This window comes from Ursus maritimus, unplaced genomic scaffold, assembly GCF_017311325.1.
Source record: "Ursus maritimus isolate PB19 unplaced genomic scaffold, ASM1731132v1 scaffold_19, whole genome shotgun sequence".
Lineage (NCBI taxonomy): Eukaryota > Metazoa > Chordata > Mammalia > Carnivora > Ursidae > Ursus > Ursus maritimus.
This window is the reverse complement of record NW_024424341.1, coordinates 44,462,928-44,477,320: the sequence shown is the minus strand read 5'-3', so window position 1 is coordinate 44,477,320 and position 14,393 is coordinate 44,462,928. Positions and strand designations below refer to the sequence as shown.

At 49.7% G+C, this 14,393-nt stretch overlaps 1 protein-coding gene across 2 annotated transcripts; it reads left to right on the top strand.

Moving 5' to 3' along the window:
- Window positions 1-186: 186 nt before the first annotated feature.
- TBCB (tubulin folding cofactor B) lies at window positions 187-8,126 on the top strand. 2 transcript variants are annotated; one of them, XM_040632876.1, is made up of 6 exons: window positions 187-442; window positions 954-1,097; window positions 4,189-4,285; window positions 4,931-5,122; window positions 7,628-7,700; window positions 7,858-8,126. In XM_040632876.1, exons 1-6 carry the CDS (start codon window positions 329-331, stop codon window positions 7,970-7,972), a joined length of 735 nt encoding a protein of 244 aa, XP_040488810.1. In that variant the 5' UTR covers window positions 187-328; the 3' UTR covers window positions 7,973-8,126. The 2 variants fall into 2 exon arrangements, with proteins under 2 accessions (XP_040488810.1, XP_008710401.1); XM_008712179.2 differs by lacking the exon at window positions 187-442 and adding an exon at window positions 532-676.
- The last annotated feature ends 6,267 nt before the right edge of the window (window positions 8,127-14,393 follow it).

Sequence of the window (14,393 nt, the reverse complement as noted above, 5' to 3'; positions counted from 1 at the left end):
CACATGCGCGGACGAGGTAACTCTTGCTAGTCCTTCCTGTGGGCTTCAGCCTTCGCCCGTCCGGGCCGTTTCCCGGGCGGCTATTGGAAGAACTGTGCACCATGGAAGACCTCTCAGGATTGGCTGGGCCTACCCAAGAATACTGGAGAGCCCTCTTCCTGTCGTGGAAAAGAGACGGCGGCGATTGGCGGACCCTGCTTGCGGGAGTGCATGGATTGGCCAGGCTGGGAGCAGGGGGAGGGGTTGATATCCCAGAAGCGGCGGCGGCTGCTGCGGAGCCGGTGTTAGGCGACTGACCGGGCTGCGGACCCCGGCAGGGCGCGGCGAGATGGAGGTGACGGGCTTGTCGGCGCCCACAGTGACCGTTTTCATCAGCAGCTCTCTCAACAGCTTCCGCTCTGAAAAGCGGTACAGTCGCAGCCTCACCATCGCCGAGTTCAAGGTGTGGCCGTGGGGGCGGGGTCCGGAGGGCGGGGCGTGGGGCTTGAGGGGGCGGGGCAAAGAAGAAATGGAGAGGCTTCCCGAACGCGGGGAGGGGCCAGGGGTTAGCCGAGGTTGAACAGATTGGGGACTGGGCCCCGGCGGGGTAGGGCCAGAGGGAACCTGAGGTTCCAGAAATTGGGGGCGAAGCCTGGGAATATCAGAGGATGCATAGGGCGTGGCCAGGGATAACCAGGTGGGTCCTAAATGGTGGGTGTCTTGAAACAGCAAGGACGGGATGATGGTTGTACAAGGGTCGGAAATTAGGGGCGCCTGGCTGGCTCCGCTGATAGAGCTGGCGATTCTTGATCTCGGTTCGTGAGTTGGAGCCCCGCGTTGGGCGTACGGTTTACTTTAAAAAATATAAAAATAAATTTGCAAGTACACACCTTAAAAAAAAATAAACAAGGGGTGGAGCCTCAGGGCAGAGGGTGAGGCCGCTGACAGCCTTCCACCGGCTGCTCCCCGCGCAGTGTAAACTAGAGCTGGTGGTGGGCAGTCCAGCTTCTTGCATGGAACTGGAGCTGTATGGACCTGACGACAAGTTCTACAGCAAGCTGGATCAGGAGGATGCACTGCTGGGCTCGTACCCCGTAGACGACGGCTGCCGCATCCACGTGAGACCTCCCCTCCATTCATTTATTTATTGAACAAATTCTTGCTGTACGTCGCTCTGTGTGATAACCAAGATAGACCCTCCTCTCGTGAAGCCCCCACTCCAGCATGGAGAGAGACAGAGCCATCACTGGACAGTGACAGCCAGAGTAGTCTGAACCAGTCTGGGAAAAGCCTAGGGAACTGGGGGCGCCCAAAGAGGTACCTGACTCCTCCTGGAAGTATCAGAAGGGGCTTCCTGAGGGGTGGGAAGCCTGAGTTGAGACCTGAAGGATGAGGAAAGGGCCACTTAGGCTAAGGGGTAGGAGGTGCATGCCAGATGGAGGGAACAGTGTGCAGAGGCATAGAGAGTGAGGTGGGTCAGGGTGAGTGACGAGACTGGATGTGTTGGGAGAAGATGGAACACGGGACCTCTGCATGCATCAACTCACGTCATCCTCTCTGTCCTCCCCTTAGTCCTCAGACATCCCAGCATCCCAGGTGACCTCCACCTCGGGGCCTTTGCAAGTGCTATATACCCTGAGACTGCGTTGTTCTTTTTTATATGGCTTCACATGGCTCACTCCTCCCTTCCTCACACACTTGGAGGGTGTGAAGCCTTCACTGACCTCAGTATAAAATGTAGATCTCTCTTTTCCACTTTACTTGGTTTTTGTCCTTAGCTCGTAGCACTCTGTGACATACTGTGCATTTCCCCCAGCACCTGGAATAATGCCTAGTACAGAGAAGATGCTCAATGAATCATTGTTGAATACTGAGCTGAATCCATAAAATAAGACTTGGAAGATGGTGTGATTAACCCCATCTTGCAAAAGGCAAAACTTAGCTTCAGGATGGAATTTACTTTCAGAAGGATGAACTATAGTTAGAATTTTCACCTCAGTCTGCATGACTTGGAAGTCAGTGTGCTCAGAGAACTGGCTCTTTTTTACCTCGTAAGTGTTCACTGAGCATCCATGTTATGCCAGGGGTATAGCTGTGAGCCAAGTCTCAGGAGGTCTCTGTTTTACCTCTGTCCAGTGTGTGAGGTCGATGTTAGCTAAATATTCATGGGAACAAATACGAAATGTCAGAGACCTGAGGGCCATATAGGAGATCACAGAGCTGGGAGAGCCGATACTGGGGGAACTTGACCTATTAGTGAGGTCCAGGAGGACCTCCTGGAAGAGGTGATGCCTGAGCAGAGACCTGGAGAATAGGAAGAGTTAACTGAGGAAGGGAAAAGAGTACTGCAGGAAGAGGGTACAGCATGTGCCAACACTGAGGTGGAAGGGAGCACAGTTAAGCGTGGACACTGAAGAGTGGCCTGTCTTCTGGCAGAGGGGAGTGGAAGCCAGGGGAGGGCTCTGAGCCAGGAGAGTCCTGGTCTGACTCAGGTGTTCACAGGCTCCCTTTGACTGTGTGTGGGGAACAGACTGCAGAAGACAGGAGGAATAGGGAGACCAGGGAGGGGGCTGCTTCCATAGTCCAGGTGGTACAATGGGGCCTGGGTCATAGTGGGAACAGGTCGGGATAGTGCTGGGCCCACAGGACGAAGACTTCGGGCTGACCTGGGCAGCCTCAGCCTCCGGAGGCTGCTGGGTCAGGCATGGGTTGTGGCATCCTCAAACAGGAGGTTTTCACACATTGATTCAGGTGTAGACAGGTGGCTAACTTCTGAGGTCATTTGAGGAAGGTTTCCTAGAGGTAGAGCCTCTGGGGAATTTTTATTTGTTTTAAATATTACCTATATTTGAAGTGCCTGACTGTCTCAGTCGGTAAACATGCGACTCTTGATCTCAGGGTCGTGAGTTCAAGCCCCACGTTGGGCATAGAGATTACTTAAAAACAATTATAAGTATATATGTAAAATATATTATCTATATTTGTTGCTTAAAATAATAGCTACCTCAAATTTACGAGATCCTTAATACAGAAAGTAGAAATTCTTAGTGATCCTGGCCAGAGAAAAGGGCTATTTCTATTTTGCTGTGTTGGCCCAGTGGCTTGGGCCAAACACCTGAGAGTCTTTGCTGACCCCTGTCTTTCCCTCACACCTATATCCAGTCTGTCAGCAAACCCTGTGCACTCCACCTCCGGAATCTATCTGGAGTCTACACTCTTCCTCCCCACTGCGCCTGCCCTGGCCCAGCCTCTATCCTCTCACTCCTGGACTCCACAGCAGCCCTTCCCAGGGGCCCCCTGCAGTCTGCTCCCCACCTGCAGCCAGAAGGAGCCTGTGGTGCCCTGAGTCAGGTCAGGGTGCTCCTGGCTCAGAGCCTCCCTGGCTGCATCCCAGTCTGGGTAAAAGCCAAAGTCTGCAGTGATCTGTTGTGTCTCCCACCTTCCCCTGGCTCTCCACTCCAGCCACGGTGGCGTCCCTACTGTTCCTGAAAAGGGCTAAGGACACCTGAGACTTGGTGCCTGTCATTCCTTCTTAGGCTTTAGACTTTGGCGCAGACATCCCCTCCTTTCAGAAACGTTCTCTGACTACCCTCTCAGGCTCCTAAGCCTCTTTGTGGTATTTGTCTACATAGAACCTTGTCGTCATCCGGTGTTTAATAGATGCATGTGTTTGTTTAGGGTTGGTCTCCCAGCAGAATGAGCACTCCTTGTGTCCCTAGCACCCAGCACAGCGCCCAAGTGGGGGCCATACGAGAGCTTAGCAACAATGAGTGAGTGAATATTGGGGGTAGCACAGGAAGAGATGCTTCTGGGTCTGCAGGTTGGGGCCAGCTTAGGAGGGTCCCAGAGGCCCAGAGAGGACAGATGTGCTGCCCAGAAGTCTCCTGAGCAGGACCTGAGCTCTGCCCTTCAGTTCCAGTGACTTGGGGACCATCAGTGATGATGGTGGCAGCATGGGAGCAGATCCAGCCTCTTAGGGCTTGGATAGAGGTGAGGAAGGGGAGATGGCCAGTGTGGCCACCTGTTCTCATCCCTTCTGCTGGGCTCAGGAGAGGATAGAAGGCCTGGGTAAAGGTGAGGGTAGAGGAATGTGGTCTTTCCTAGATGGAAAGACTTAAATCCAGGGAATGCTGCGATGTGCAGCCCCCAGCATCCCAAGCCTCCCAGGGCAGGCCCTGCTCCCCACTGACCTCCCTCCCCTCACTGCAGGTCATTGACCACAGTGGTGCCCGCCTTGGGGAGTATGAGGATGTGTCCAAGGTGGAGAAATACCAGATCTCACAAGAAGCCTATGACCAGAGGCAAGGTACAGGCACAGAGGGATGGATGGGGCATGTGGGGGCCAGAAGGAGTCTGTGCGGGTGGACAGAGGTTGGGGGCAGACAGGGACACTGTGGGGAGGTTGGTGGTGTGGGCAATGGGGACAGGCAGACATAGCAAGTGGAGGGCATGGGATGAGGTTGTTGTGTGGACAGATAGGGCTTGGAGGGGCACAGGATGTGGGGTGTGAATGGGGGCTGGGAGGTGTGAGGGAGTGTGGGCTGGCAGACAGGGGCATGAGAGGGAAGTCTGGGGTGGGGGGGGGTCATCTGTGGGGGGGTAGTGTCCCATGGGGGCATGAGCAAAACAGATCAGAATGTGTAGTGGGTAAGACGAGAGGCTGGATGGAGGGAACATGATACTGAAGGGACGTGGGAAGATGGGCTAATGGGAAGACTGGAGGCAGGCATCTTCCTTTTAGTTTCTAGATTGTGGGGAGGCCCCAGGAGTCCTGGGGAGAAGCCGGGGTTATAGTGGGAGACTTGGGGCTTGGGCAACAGGCCTCTGACACCCAGAAGGGTTTCTCTCTGAATGTTGGTCCTGTGTGGGTGGAAGGTGATCCCATTAGCAGAGAGGCCACACCAGGGAAACCGTGTCTAAGCTTGTCCACCCCCCCCCCCACACACACCAGACTCAGTCCGCTCCTTCCTGAAGCGCAGCAAGCTAGGCCGGTACAACGAAGAGGAGCGGGCACAGCAAGAGGCTGAGACTACCCAGCGCCTGAACGAGGAGAAGACCCAGGCCAGCGCCATCCCCGTGGGCAGCCGCTGTGAAGTGCGGGCGCCTGGGCAGCCCCCTCGCCGGGGCACTGTCATGTATGTAGGTACGTGGCCCACAGAGGCCTTCTGCTCGGCCCTGAGGTGGGCAGTGCTGGCGACCCGGTCCTCAAGGAGATCCCAGTCCTGCGGGAGAGACAGACCCAGCCATGACAGTGACAGCCCAGAGTGTTCATGGTAGGAAAGTAGGACGTGGAGGCCAGAGGGGTCAGTTCTGAGGCGAAAGCACAGGGCACCGTGTCAGAGCTGAGATGGGGAAGGCCCGGGCAAAGGTGAGGAGGGTGGGGAGGAGGGAAGCTTGGGGGGCTGTGTGAGCTGAGAGGCAGCACCAGACTCCGTCCTGGAGAGTGATCCCCGAGGCTTCCTAGGGAAGGACAGCATGAAGGAAAGGGTGCTCCAGCCAGAGGGCATGGGGAGTGCAGAGGCCCGGAGCAAGAACAGGCTGGGCCTGTCTGAGGCAGAGAAGGGAAGTCAGCGAGGCTCGTTGGGAGGAAATGAGGGGAGAGGTAGGAAGTGAGGTCCATGCATGAGCAAGGCCAGACCGTGCAGGGCCTGGAAGACAGGGGAGAGCAGTTGGTTTGTTTTTTTATTTTTTTGTAATAGCTTTACTGAGCTATAATCCATGTACCGTAAAACTTAAAGCAGACAGTTCATTAGTTTTAAGTATGTTCAGAGAATTGTGCAGCCATCACCACAATCAATTTTAGAATATTTTCATCTCCCCAGAAAGAAACTCCGTAAGCATCAGTAGCCACTCCCATTTCTGAAACCTCGACCCCCCAGTCCTGGGCAGCCGCTAATCGATGTTGTCTCTGTAGACCTGCCTGTTTTGGACGTTTCATATAAATGGAATCCTGTACTACGTGGTCTTTCATGACCGGCTTGTTTCACTGAGTTCTCAAGGTTCATCCGTGTTGTAATACGTGTCAGTGCTTTCTTTCTCTTTATAGCCCACTAATGCCGCGTCGACTGGATACACCACATTTTACGTATTCGTTCGTCAGTTGATGGATGTGTGGGTCCTTTCCATGTCTTGTCTATTACGAATAATTCTGCTGTGGACCTTCTTGTATAAGTTGTTGTGTAGACACGGATTTTCATTTCTCTGCACGTAGGAGTGGCATTGCTGGGTCACCTGGTAACTCTGGGTAGCCTTTTGAGGAGCCGTACCGTGTCATAGTCGCAGCAGCGGCGGATGAGGGCTCCAGCTTCCCCACATCCTCGCCAACACACTTATTATGTCTTTTATAGCCATTTTAGTGGGTACGACGTGGGACAGCACTGTAGGTTTGACTTGCAGTCTTTTGGTGGCTAATGAGATTGACCATCTTTTCATGAGCCATTTGTGTATCTGTCTTACTTAGAGAACTGTCTATTCAGATCCTTCATCCATTTTTTTAACTGGGTTGTTTAGTTTCTGTTGTTGGGTTGTGTATTAGTTTTCTGGGGCTGCCATAACCAAGGAACCACACACCGGATGGCTTAAATGACAAAAATGTATTTCTCTCAGTTCTGGAAGTTGGCAGTCCCAAGACCAAGGCTTTGGTGGGTTTGGTTTCTTCTGAGGCCCCTCTGCTTGGCTGGAGATGGCTGCCTTCTTGCTGGGGCCTCACGTGGTCTTCCCTCTGTGTGCATTTCCTCTTCTTATAAAGACACTAATTGGATTGGATTATATCCCACCCTAATGGCTTCATTTTAACTTAATCACCCTTTTAAAGGCCCTGTCTCCAAACACAGTCACATTCTGAAGTACTGAGGGTTAGGACATCATCGTGTGAATTTTGGCAGACACAGTGCAGCCTGTAACAAGTTGTAAGAATTCTTTATATATTCTAGATACAATTCCCTTATCAAATACATGATTTGCAAATATTTTCTCCCATTCCATAGGTTGATTGTCTTTTTACTTTCTTGACAATGTCCTTTGAAGCCAAACATTTTAAAATTTTTATGAAATCCAATTTATTATTTTTGTTGCCTCCATTTTTGGTATTATATCTAAGAAACCAGTGCCTAATATAAAGGTTTACTCCTGCATTTTCTTCTAAGAGTTTTATAGTGTTATGTTTTGCATATCAGTTTTAGACCCATTTTGAGTCAATTTATGTGTGTGACGTGAGATAGGAGTCCAGCTTTCTTCTCTTGCATGTGGATATCTAGTTGTCCGTGAACTATTTGTTGAAAAGACCATTTTTTCTCATCGAATGGTCTCAGCACCCTTGTCAAAAATCATTTGATCATAAGCAGTGTGAATTTTATGCCGAGTAGGATGGGCAGCCTTTGAAGAATTTGGGGCAAGGTAGCAGTGCTATTTATTTTAAGTTTTTACAAAGACTCCTCTGACTGCGGGTGTTGAATAAATAGGGGATCCAGGTTAGGAACAGTGAGGCCAGTGAAGAGGGCTGCCATATTAATCTGGGCAGGAGATGGAGGTGGCTTTGGCTGGTAGCAAGGAGAGGTTTTTGCCAGGACAGGCTTTATACCCAGTGGGTGGGGATGAATCTGGGGTGAGCTGCACCCAGAGGTTTCATTGGGTTTTCCTCCCTGGGCAGGACTCACAGATTTCAAGCCTGGTTACTGGATTGGCGTCCGCTATGATGAGCCACTAGGGAAAAACGATGGCAGGTAATGAGCAATCCCATTTGGGCATACGTGTGTGTTTATACCCATGTCTGTGTGTGCATATGTGTGCTTATACGTTAAGTGCATGTGGGTGAGCATTTGGGGTGGGAGCCATGTTGGGGCCCTTTCTGACCACTCCCTCCCCCATCATGCCCTGCAGTGTGAATGGGAAACGCTACTTCGAATGCCAGGCCAAGTACGGCGCCTTCGTGAAACCATCGGTTGTGACAGTGGGGGACTTCCCCGAGGAAGACTATGGGTTGGATGAGATGTGACACCCAAGGAAAGGCATCCGCCTGCTCCAACTAATTCGCCTACTCATTGCCTCTCCCTGTGTGTGCCCATGGCCCTCTTCCCTGAGCCCATTTTAATTTTATTCACCTTGCCATTGACTTTTGAGACTCATGCATTAAATTTGCTGGAAACCTGGGAAGTGTTGGAGGAACTGATGATTATAGGAGGGGTGGGGAGTGGCTGGGTGGGTGAGGGTGAAATAGAAGGCTGGTTAAAGAAGAGGTTGGGCAGGATGAGGCTTTATTCCTTAGCTGATAGCTGGGGGCCCATAAGACTGTTCTTTGTCCTTTATTAGTTACTGTAATGTTTTGCTGCTACAACAAAGGGGCCCAAAATAATAGTGGCTTAAACAAGGTAGTTTCTTTCTTATTGTAAAGTCTCATGTAATGAGACTGGTATGATGATCCCTCTTTGTCAGAGGCCAGTCTCCACACATGTATCTTGTTGCTCTCTCTGCTCCTTCTCATTATTTCCACATTATCAGCTCCAGGCACCAGGGAGAGGGGAAGGGGAAGGATACCTCTTGCCTTTAAGGAATGTGTGCAACTCAAAACTTGTTTCCATTTCATTGGCCAGAATTTTGTCTCATGGCTACTTGTAGTTGCAAAGGAGACTGGGAAATGTAGTTTTTATTCTGGGCAGCCATGTTCCTAGCCAAATATCAGAAGTTCCTATACTACAGAAGCTGGGGAGAAGGGATTTTGGGGGTCCATAAGTAGTTCCACCACAGTTCCTATGGGTGGGAGACCTTACCTGTTCACTTAATAATACTTTTAAAAAGAAAGAAATCAAAAGACTAGAAAGAGCATGAAGCCCCTCATAGTGTTTTGGAGCTGGGCAAAGTACATTGTGCTCTCAGGTATGTGACTTGTTCGCATGCAGTCCCTGCTTTCTGGGGAACTTGGGTCACACTGTGCCTGTATCTGCATGTGCAGAAGCCCCTCGTTAGCTCCTTGAAGTTTTTCCTGGGGTGACCCACAGATTCTCAGACTTGGGGAAGCCACACATACAGGGAACACTGAGATTCACATCAGACACCCATCAGTGATAGATAGGCACCTGTACATACACACACAAAATTGAAATTGCCCATGTACAAAAATTAAAACCAAAAAAACTGGTTACTTTAGAAAAAGATCCCAAGGCTTAGGCCCCTACCATGTCAGGGAGTTGTCAGAGTGAGGAGACTTCGAGGGGATGTTCCCCCAACTTCCTAACCAGCACCTACCAATTTAAGTTCAGCCAGAGTCCATGAACCTTGATTTCTTAAGTCCTCAGGTCATCACAGGTGGAAGACAGTAAATATCCAACACTCTCTACAGTTTTCGAGCCCCCACTGTATGTCAGGCCTCATATTGGGGACACGTTCATGAATTGGACAGAGTCCTTGCTTGGGAGTTAAAGGCAGACAAACATTGTGTGTGTGTCTCTCTTTTTTTTTTTTTTAAGATTTTATTTATTTATTCAACAGAGATAGAGACAGCCAGTGAGAGAGGGAACACAAGCAGGGGGAGTGGGAGAGGAAGAAGCAGGCTCATAGCAGAGGAGCCTGACGTGGGGCTTGATTCCATAACGCCGGGATCACGCCCTGAGCCGAAGGCAGACACTTAACCGCTGTGCCACCCAGGCGCCCCGTGTCTCTCTTTTTTTCACTGTGATAATTATGAATCAGGTTGCCGGCAGTGGGGTAAGGAGAACAAAATCATTAAATCTGCCAGGTGGTGCTGGTATGAAAGAAGGAATGGGGATAGGGACACGTGAATAGGAATCACCTGAACAAAAAGGGACAGGGCTCTGTAGGCCTGAAATAATCCCTTTGCTGATCATGGCCATCAGGAACTTGATCCCTGTGCTAAACACAAACTTAGGCTGAATGCAACCTTTGTCTTGGAGCTGAGCTAAAGCAGCAACTGAACATGCTTAATGGCTTGCTGGAGTTGATTCATATACCAATTACAAACTTGGGATTATTCAGTAGGTTAAGAGAGGTGGTGTAACGTTCTGAGGAAAAGCACAGATTCGGAAGCCAGGCAGCCTGGGTTCAAAGCCCAGCTCTGTCACGCAGCCCCTGGGGGACTGAACAAGTATTCCTTCTCTGGGTTTCAGCTTCATTCCTATAAATCTAGGGTGATGACAGTACTTCCCCCAAACGACTGTTGGGAGCATTAAATGAGCTAATACATAGTAAACACTTTAATCAGCTCCAGGCACATAGTAAATGCCCGCTCAGTAAATACTAGCAGTAGGTATAATAACGACTACATACAGCCAACATCAGTAATGCTGGCTTTATTTAATCCTCACAACGGAACCTGCCCCTAATTTCTTCACCTTAATTTCTTACCTCATCCCATCTTTGCACTTCTGGGGTTACCCTCCTCGGGAGAAATTCCCAGAGGTTCCCAGGTCGACACTAGTTTCCCAAGTCCAGGCAACATCAGGCGTCCCGGACGCGTGCAATAACCGCCAGCCGCCACGTGGGGGCAGCAGCGAACTGCTCAGCGAACCGCGCGCAGTGCTTGAAGCGCGGTGTCTGGCCCGCGTTGGGCTGTGGCTCCAGCCGGGCACGCGAACTGCATTTCCCAGAAAACCATGCGACAACCTCAGCCTCATTTTGCTCAAGCGAAGCTCAAGCGGAGGTCGCGGGGAATTGTGGGGTGAAGGGATGTGGGCTCTTCCGCAGAGGGCGGTGTTGCGCAGGCGTGTACGGCTGCCGGCCCGTCAGAGTTTAATCAGAGGGTGGGAACGGACGTCCTGGAGGGGGCGCGAGAGCTGACTTTCTGGCCCCTTGGAAGAAACCAGGCCAGGTCACTCTGTGGCCAGGAGCTGGCTAGGCGGTCTTCCCTCCTTGCTGCTTTCCTGCATCTCCACCGGTCATTCACGCTCTAGGCTTGTGGTCGGCTACCCAGCCAGGTGAAGGCGCTCACATCTTAAATGAAAAAATATCCCCCTTTTCCTCTTTTCTAAACAGTTAAATCTTTTTCCCCCAAGGTATTAAGAGAATTTTAAATTAGAATAGTTAAGGATTTCCCAAGTACCCATCACCCAGCTTCTGTAGTTGTCAAACATATGGCCCATACTGTTTTATTTCTTCTGCTGCTGCTTCTCCTCCTCCATTATTTTAAAGCAAATCTCGGGCAATATATCATCTCATTTGGAAATGTTTCTGTATGTATTTCTAAAAGATAGGAGTTTCAATCACCCCTAAAAAATGCAATAATTCATTAATATCTAATATAGGTCAGTATTCAGAAGTTCCCAGTTGTTTCATAAATATTTTTTTTTAAGATTTTATTTATTTGAGAGAGAGAATGTGAGTGAGAGAGCACAAGTCAGAGGCAGAGGGAGAGGGAGAAGCAGACTCCCCACTGAGCAGGGAGCCCAATTGTGGGGCTCGATCCCAGAACCCTGGGATCATGACCTGAGCCGAAGGCAGATACTTAACTGACTGAGCCACCCAAGTGCCCAAAATTTTATTTGTTTTGAGAGAGAGTATGAACAGGGGGCAGGGCAGAGGCAGAGGGAGAGAGAATACCAAGCTGACTCCACAAGGAGCTGGACTCGGGGCTGGATCTCACGACCCTGAGATCATGACCTGAGCTGAAATCAAGAGTTGGTCGCTTAACGGACCGAGCCACCAGGCGCCCCTCATAAATGTATTTTTCCTGTTCGTTTGTTCAAATTACAATCCAGATGACGAGGAAAACAAAGGTAAGAGAAATGTAGCTTAAATTAAGTCTCTTTACAGCTTGCAGCCCACTGATAGATACCTGAAACATGCATAGCATGACCTTCCTTCCTCAAGAAACTCATGGCTCCCTTAGTGCCTTAATGTTTATGTTTTATTAAAGCCTAAAGGTAACCTATCTTAACAGTAGTTAGCCCCTCAAGGCCCTGAAAGCTTTGCATCCAAATTCCTTAGAGACCTATGCTATCCCTAATCCCCACTAATTAAAAAGTATATAATCAGACAATCCCAGTGCAGCTCTTTCTGTCCACGGGTCCTGTCCATATGCTAGAATAAAATCACCTTTCTGCACGAAAAACATCTCAAGAATACCTTCTTAGCCGCTCGCTCACGAACCCAAAAACTTCAAAATTTCATCACAGACAGGGTTCACGCACTGTATTTGATTGATATCTAAGTCTTTTATTCTACCACATTCCTCCTCCCTCAGTCTTCCTGTGGGATTTCTTACAGTCTGATTTGGCTGGATGTACCTCTTGGTATCCTTTACTATATTCTTCTTTTTTTTTTTTTTTTTTAAAGATTTTATTTATTTATGTGACAGAGAGACAGCCAGCGAGAGAGGGAACACAGCAGGGGGAGTGGGAGAAGAAGAAGCAGGCTCCCAGCGGAGGAGCCTGATGTGGGACTCAATCCTACAACGCCAGGATCACGCCCTGAGCCGAAGGCAGACGCTTTAACGACTGCGCTACCCAGGCGCCCCCTTTACTATATTCTTCTATTCCTCTACGTATGTTCTATAAACTGGTAGATGCAAAAACTGGGTCAGACGCAGGTTCAATTTTCGGGTAAATATATTTTACGGGGGGTGTTTGAGTTCCTCCGTGAGGAGGTACATATGTGCCTCTTGAGTTTGCAACCACTGCTGTGGTGGTTTTACAATATGTCCCCAGTCAGGGGTGCCTGGTGGCTCAGTCAGTGAAGAGTCTGAACTCGGCTTGGGTTATGGTCCTAGTGCTGGGATCAAGCCCCGCCTGGACCCCTGTATTGGGCTCTGCGCTTGGTGGGAAGTCTGCTTCTCCCTCTCCCTCTACCCCTCCCCCTGCTTGTGCTCTGTCTCTCTCAAATAAGTTAAAAAAAAAAGTTCCAAGTTCTTTGACACTTCTCTCTCTCTCTTTTTTTAAGGTTTTTATTTATTTATTTGAGAGAGAGAGAGCACAGAGGGAGAAGCATACTCCCTGTTGAACAAGGAGCCTAATGCAGGGCTCAAACCCAGGACCCTGGGATCATGAGCTGAGCTGAAGTGTGGGCTCCCGTGAGTGTGGGCTGGACTTAGTGCCTCGCTTCTAAGGAATAGAGCATGGCAGAAGTAATGATGTTGCCTTCTAAGACCAGGTCATAAAAGGCATTGTATCAGAATCTCTGGGAGACCCTTTGGGATAACTAGCTGCCCATATTGTGATGACGCTCAAGCAGCCCTATAGGGAAGTCCATGTGGTGAGAAACTGAGGTCTGCCAAGAGTCCGCAACGAATTGAGGGCCCCTGCCAGCAGTCCTGTGAGTGGGCCAGCTTGGAAGCTGATCCTTCACCCTAGTCGAGCCGTGAGATAAATTCAGTCCTGACCAACAACCCAGCTGCATACCATGAGAGATCCTGAGCCAGATCACCCCGATATGCCACTCCTGAATTCCTGACCCAAGGAAAATGAGATCATAAATGTTTTAAGCTGTTACATTTTTGGGGTGCCTGGCTAACTCAGAATTGCATGTGGCTCTTCATCTTGGGGTCGGGAGTTTGAGCTCCCATGTTGGGCGTAGAGATTACTTAAGTGAGTAAACTTCGAGCTGTTAAATTTTGGTTTTAATTTGTTGGCAGGTATTTAATGTACCTGTGTTCCAGTTACCTATTGCTGGATTAAGTATGATCGAAACCTTGACAACTTAAATTAGACATTTTGTTTTTCCTGCATTTTTGTAGATCAAGAATTTAGGAAGGGTTTGGCTTGGGATCTCTCATGTATCTAGTCAGAAGTTCAGAAGGATCAGCTTCCAGGCTGGCTGGGATTGGAGTCATCTCAAGGCTTGACTAGGCTGGTTGTCCGAAGTGACTCAGCAACGTGGCTGACAGTGATGCTGGCTCTTGGCTGGGAGCTCAGGAGGAACTAAGACCAGAGCACCTCCACATGGCCTTCCAGCATCGCAGTCTCAGGGTAGCTGGACTTACTTAATTTTTTAAAAAGATTTTTAAAATTTACTTGACAGAGGGAGAAGAGAGAGCACAAGCAGGGGGAGGGGGAGTGGGAAAGGGAGAAGCAGACTCCCTGCTGAGCAGGGAGCCCAATGTAGGACTCAATCCACGGACCCTGGGATCATGACCTGAGCCAAAGGTAGACGCTTAACCAACTGAGCCACCAGGCGTCCCAGTTGCTGTCTCTTGATCAAAGAGAACAGAAGCCCACCCAGATTCAAGAGGAGGCCACATATTCCCAATTCTTGATGCAAGTAATGTGAGAGCTTTGGTGGTCAAGTTTATAAAATAGTCTAACCTTGCTATATAGAACATTCTTTTCTTCTTCTTTTTCTTTTTCTTAAAGATCGTATTTATTTATTTGACAGAGAGAGAAACAGCGAGAGAAGAAACACAAGCAGGGGGAGTGGGAGAGGGAGAAGCAGGTTTCCCACTGAGCAGGGAGCCCGATGTGGGGCTTTATCCC

Coding starts and splice junctions, on each gene's coding strand:
- TBCB (XM_040632876.1), top strand. CDS start 329: ATGGAGGTGACGGGCTTGTCGGCGCCCACAGTGACCGTTTTCATCAGC. Junction 443..953: donor TCACCATCGCCGAGTTCAAG/GTGTGGCCGTGG, acceptor CTCCCCGCGCAG/TGTAAACTAGAGCTGGTGGT. Junction 4,286..4,930: donor AGCCTATGACCAGAGGCAAG/GTACAGGCACAG, acceptor CACACACACCAG/ACTCAGTCCGCTCCTTCCTG.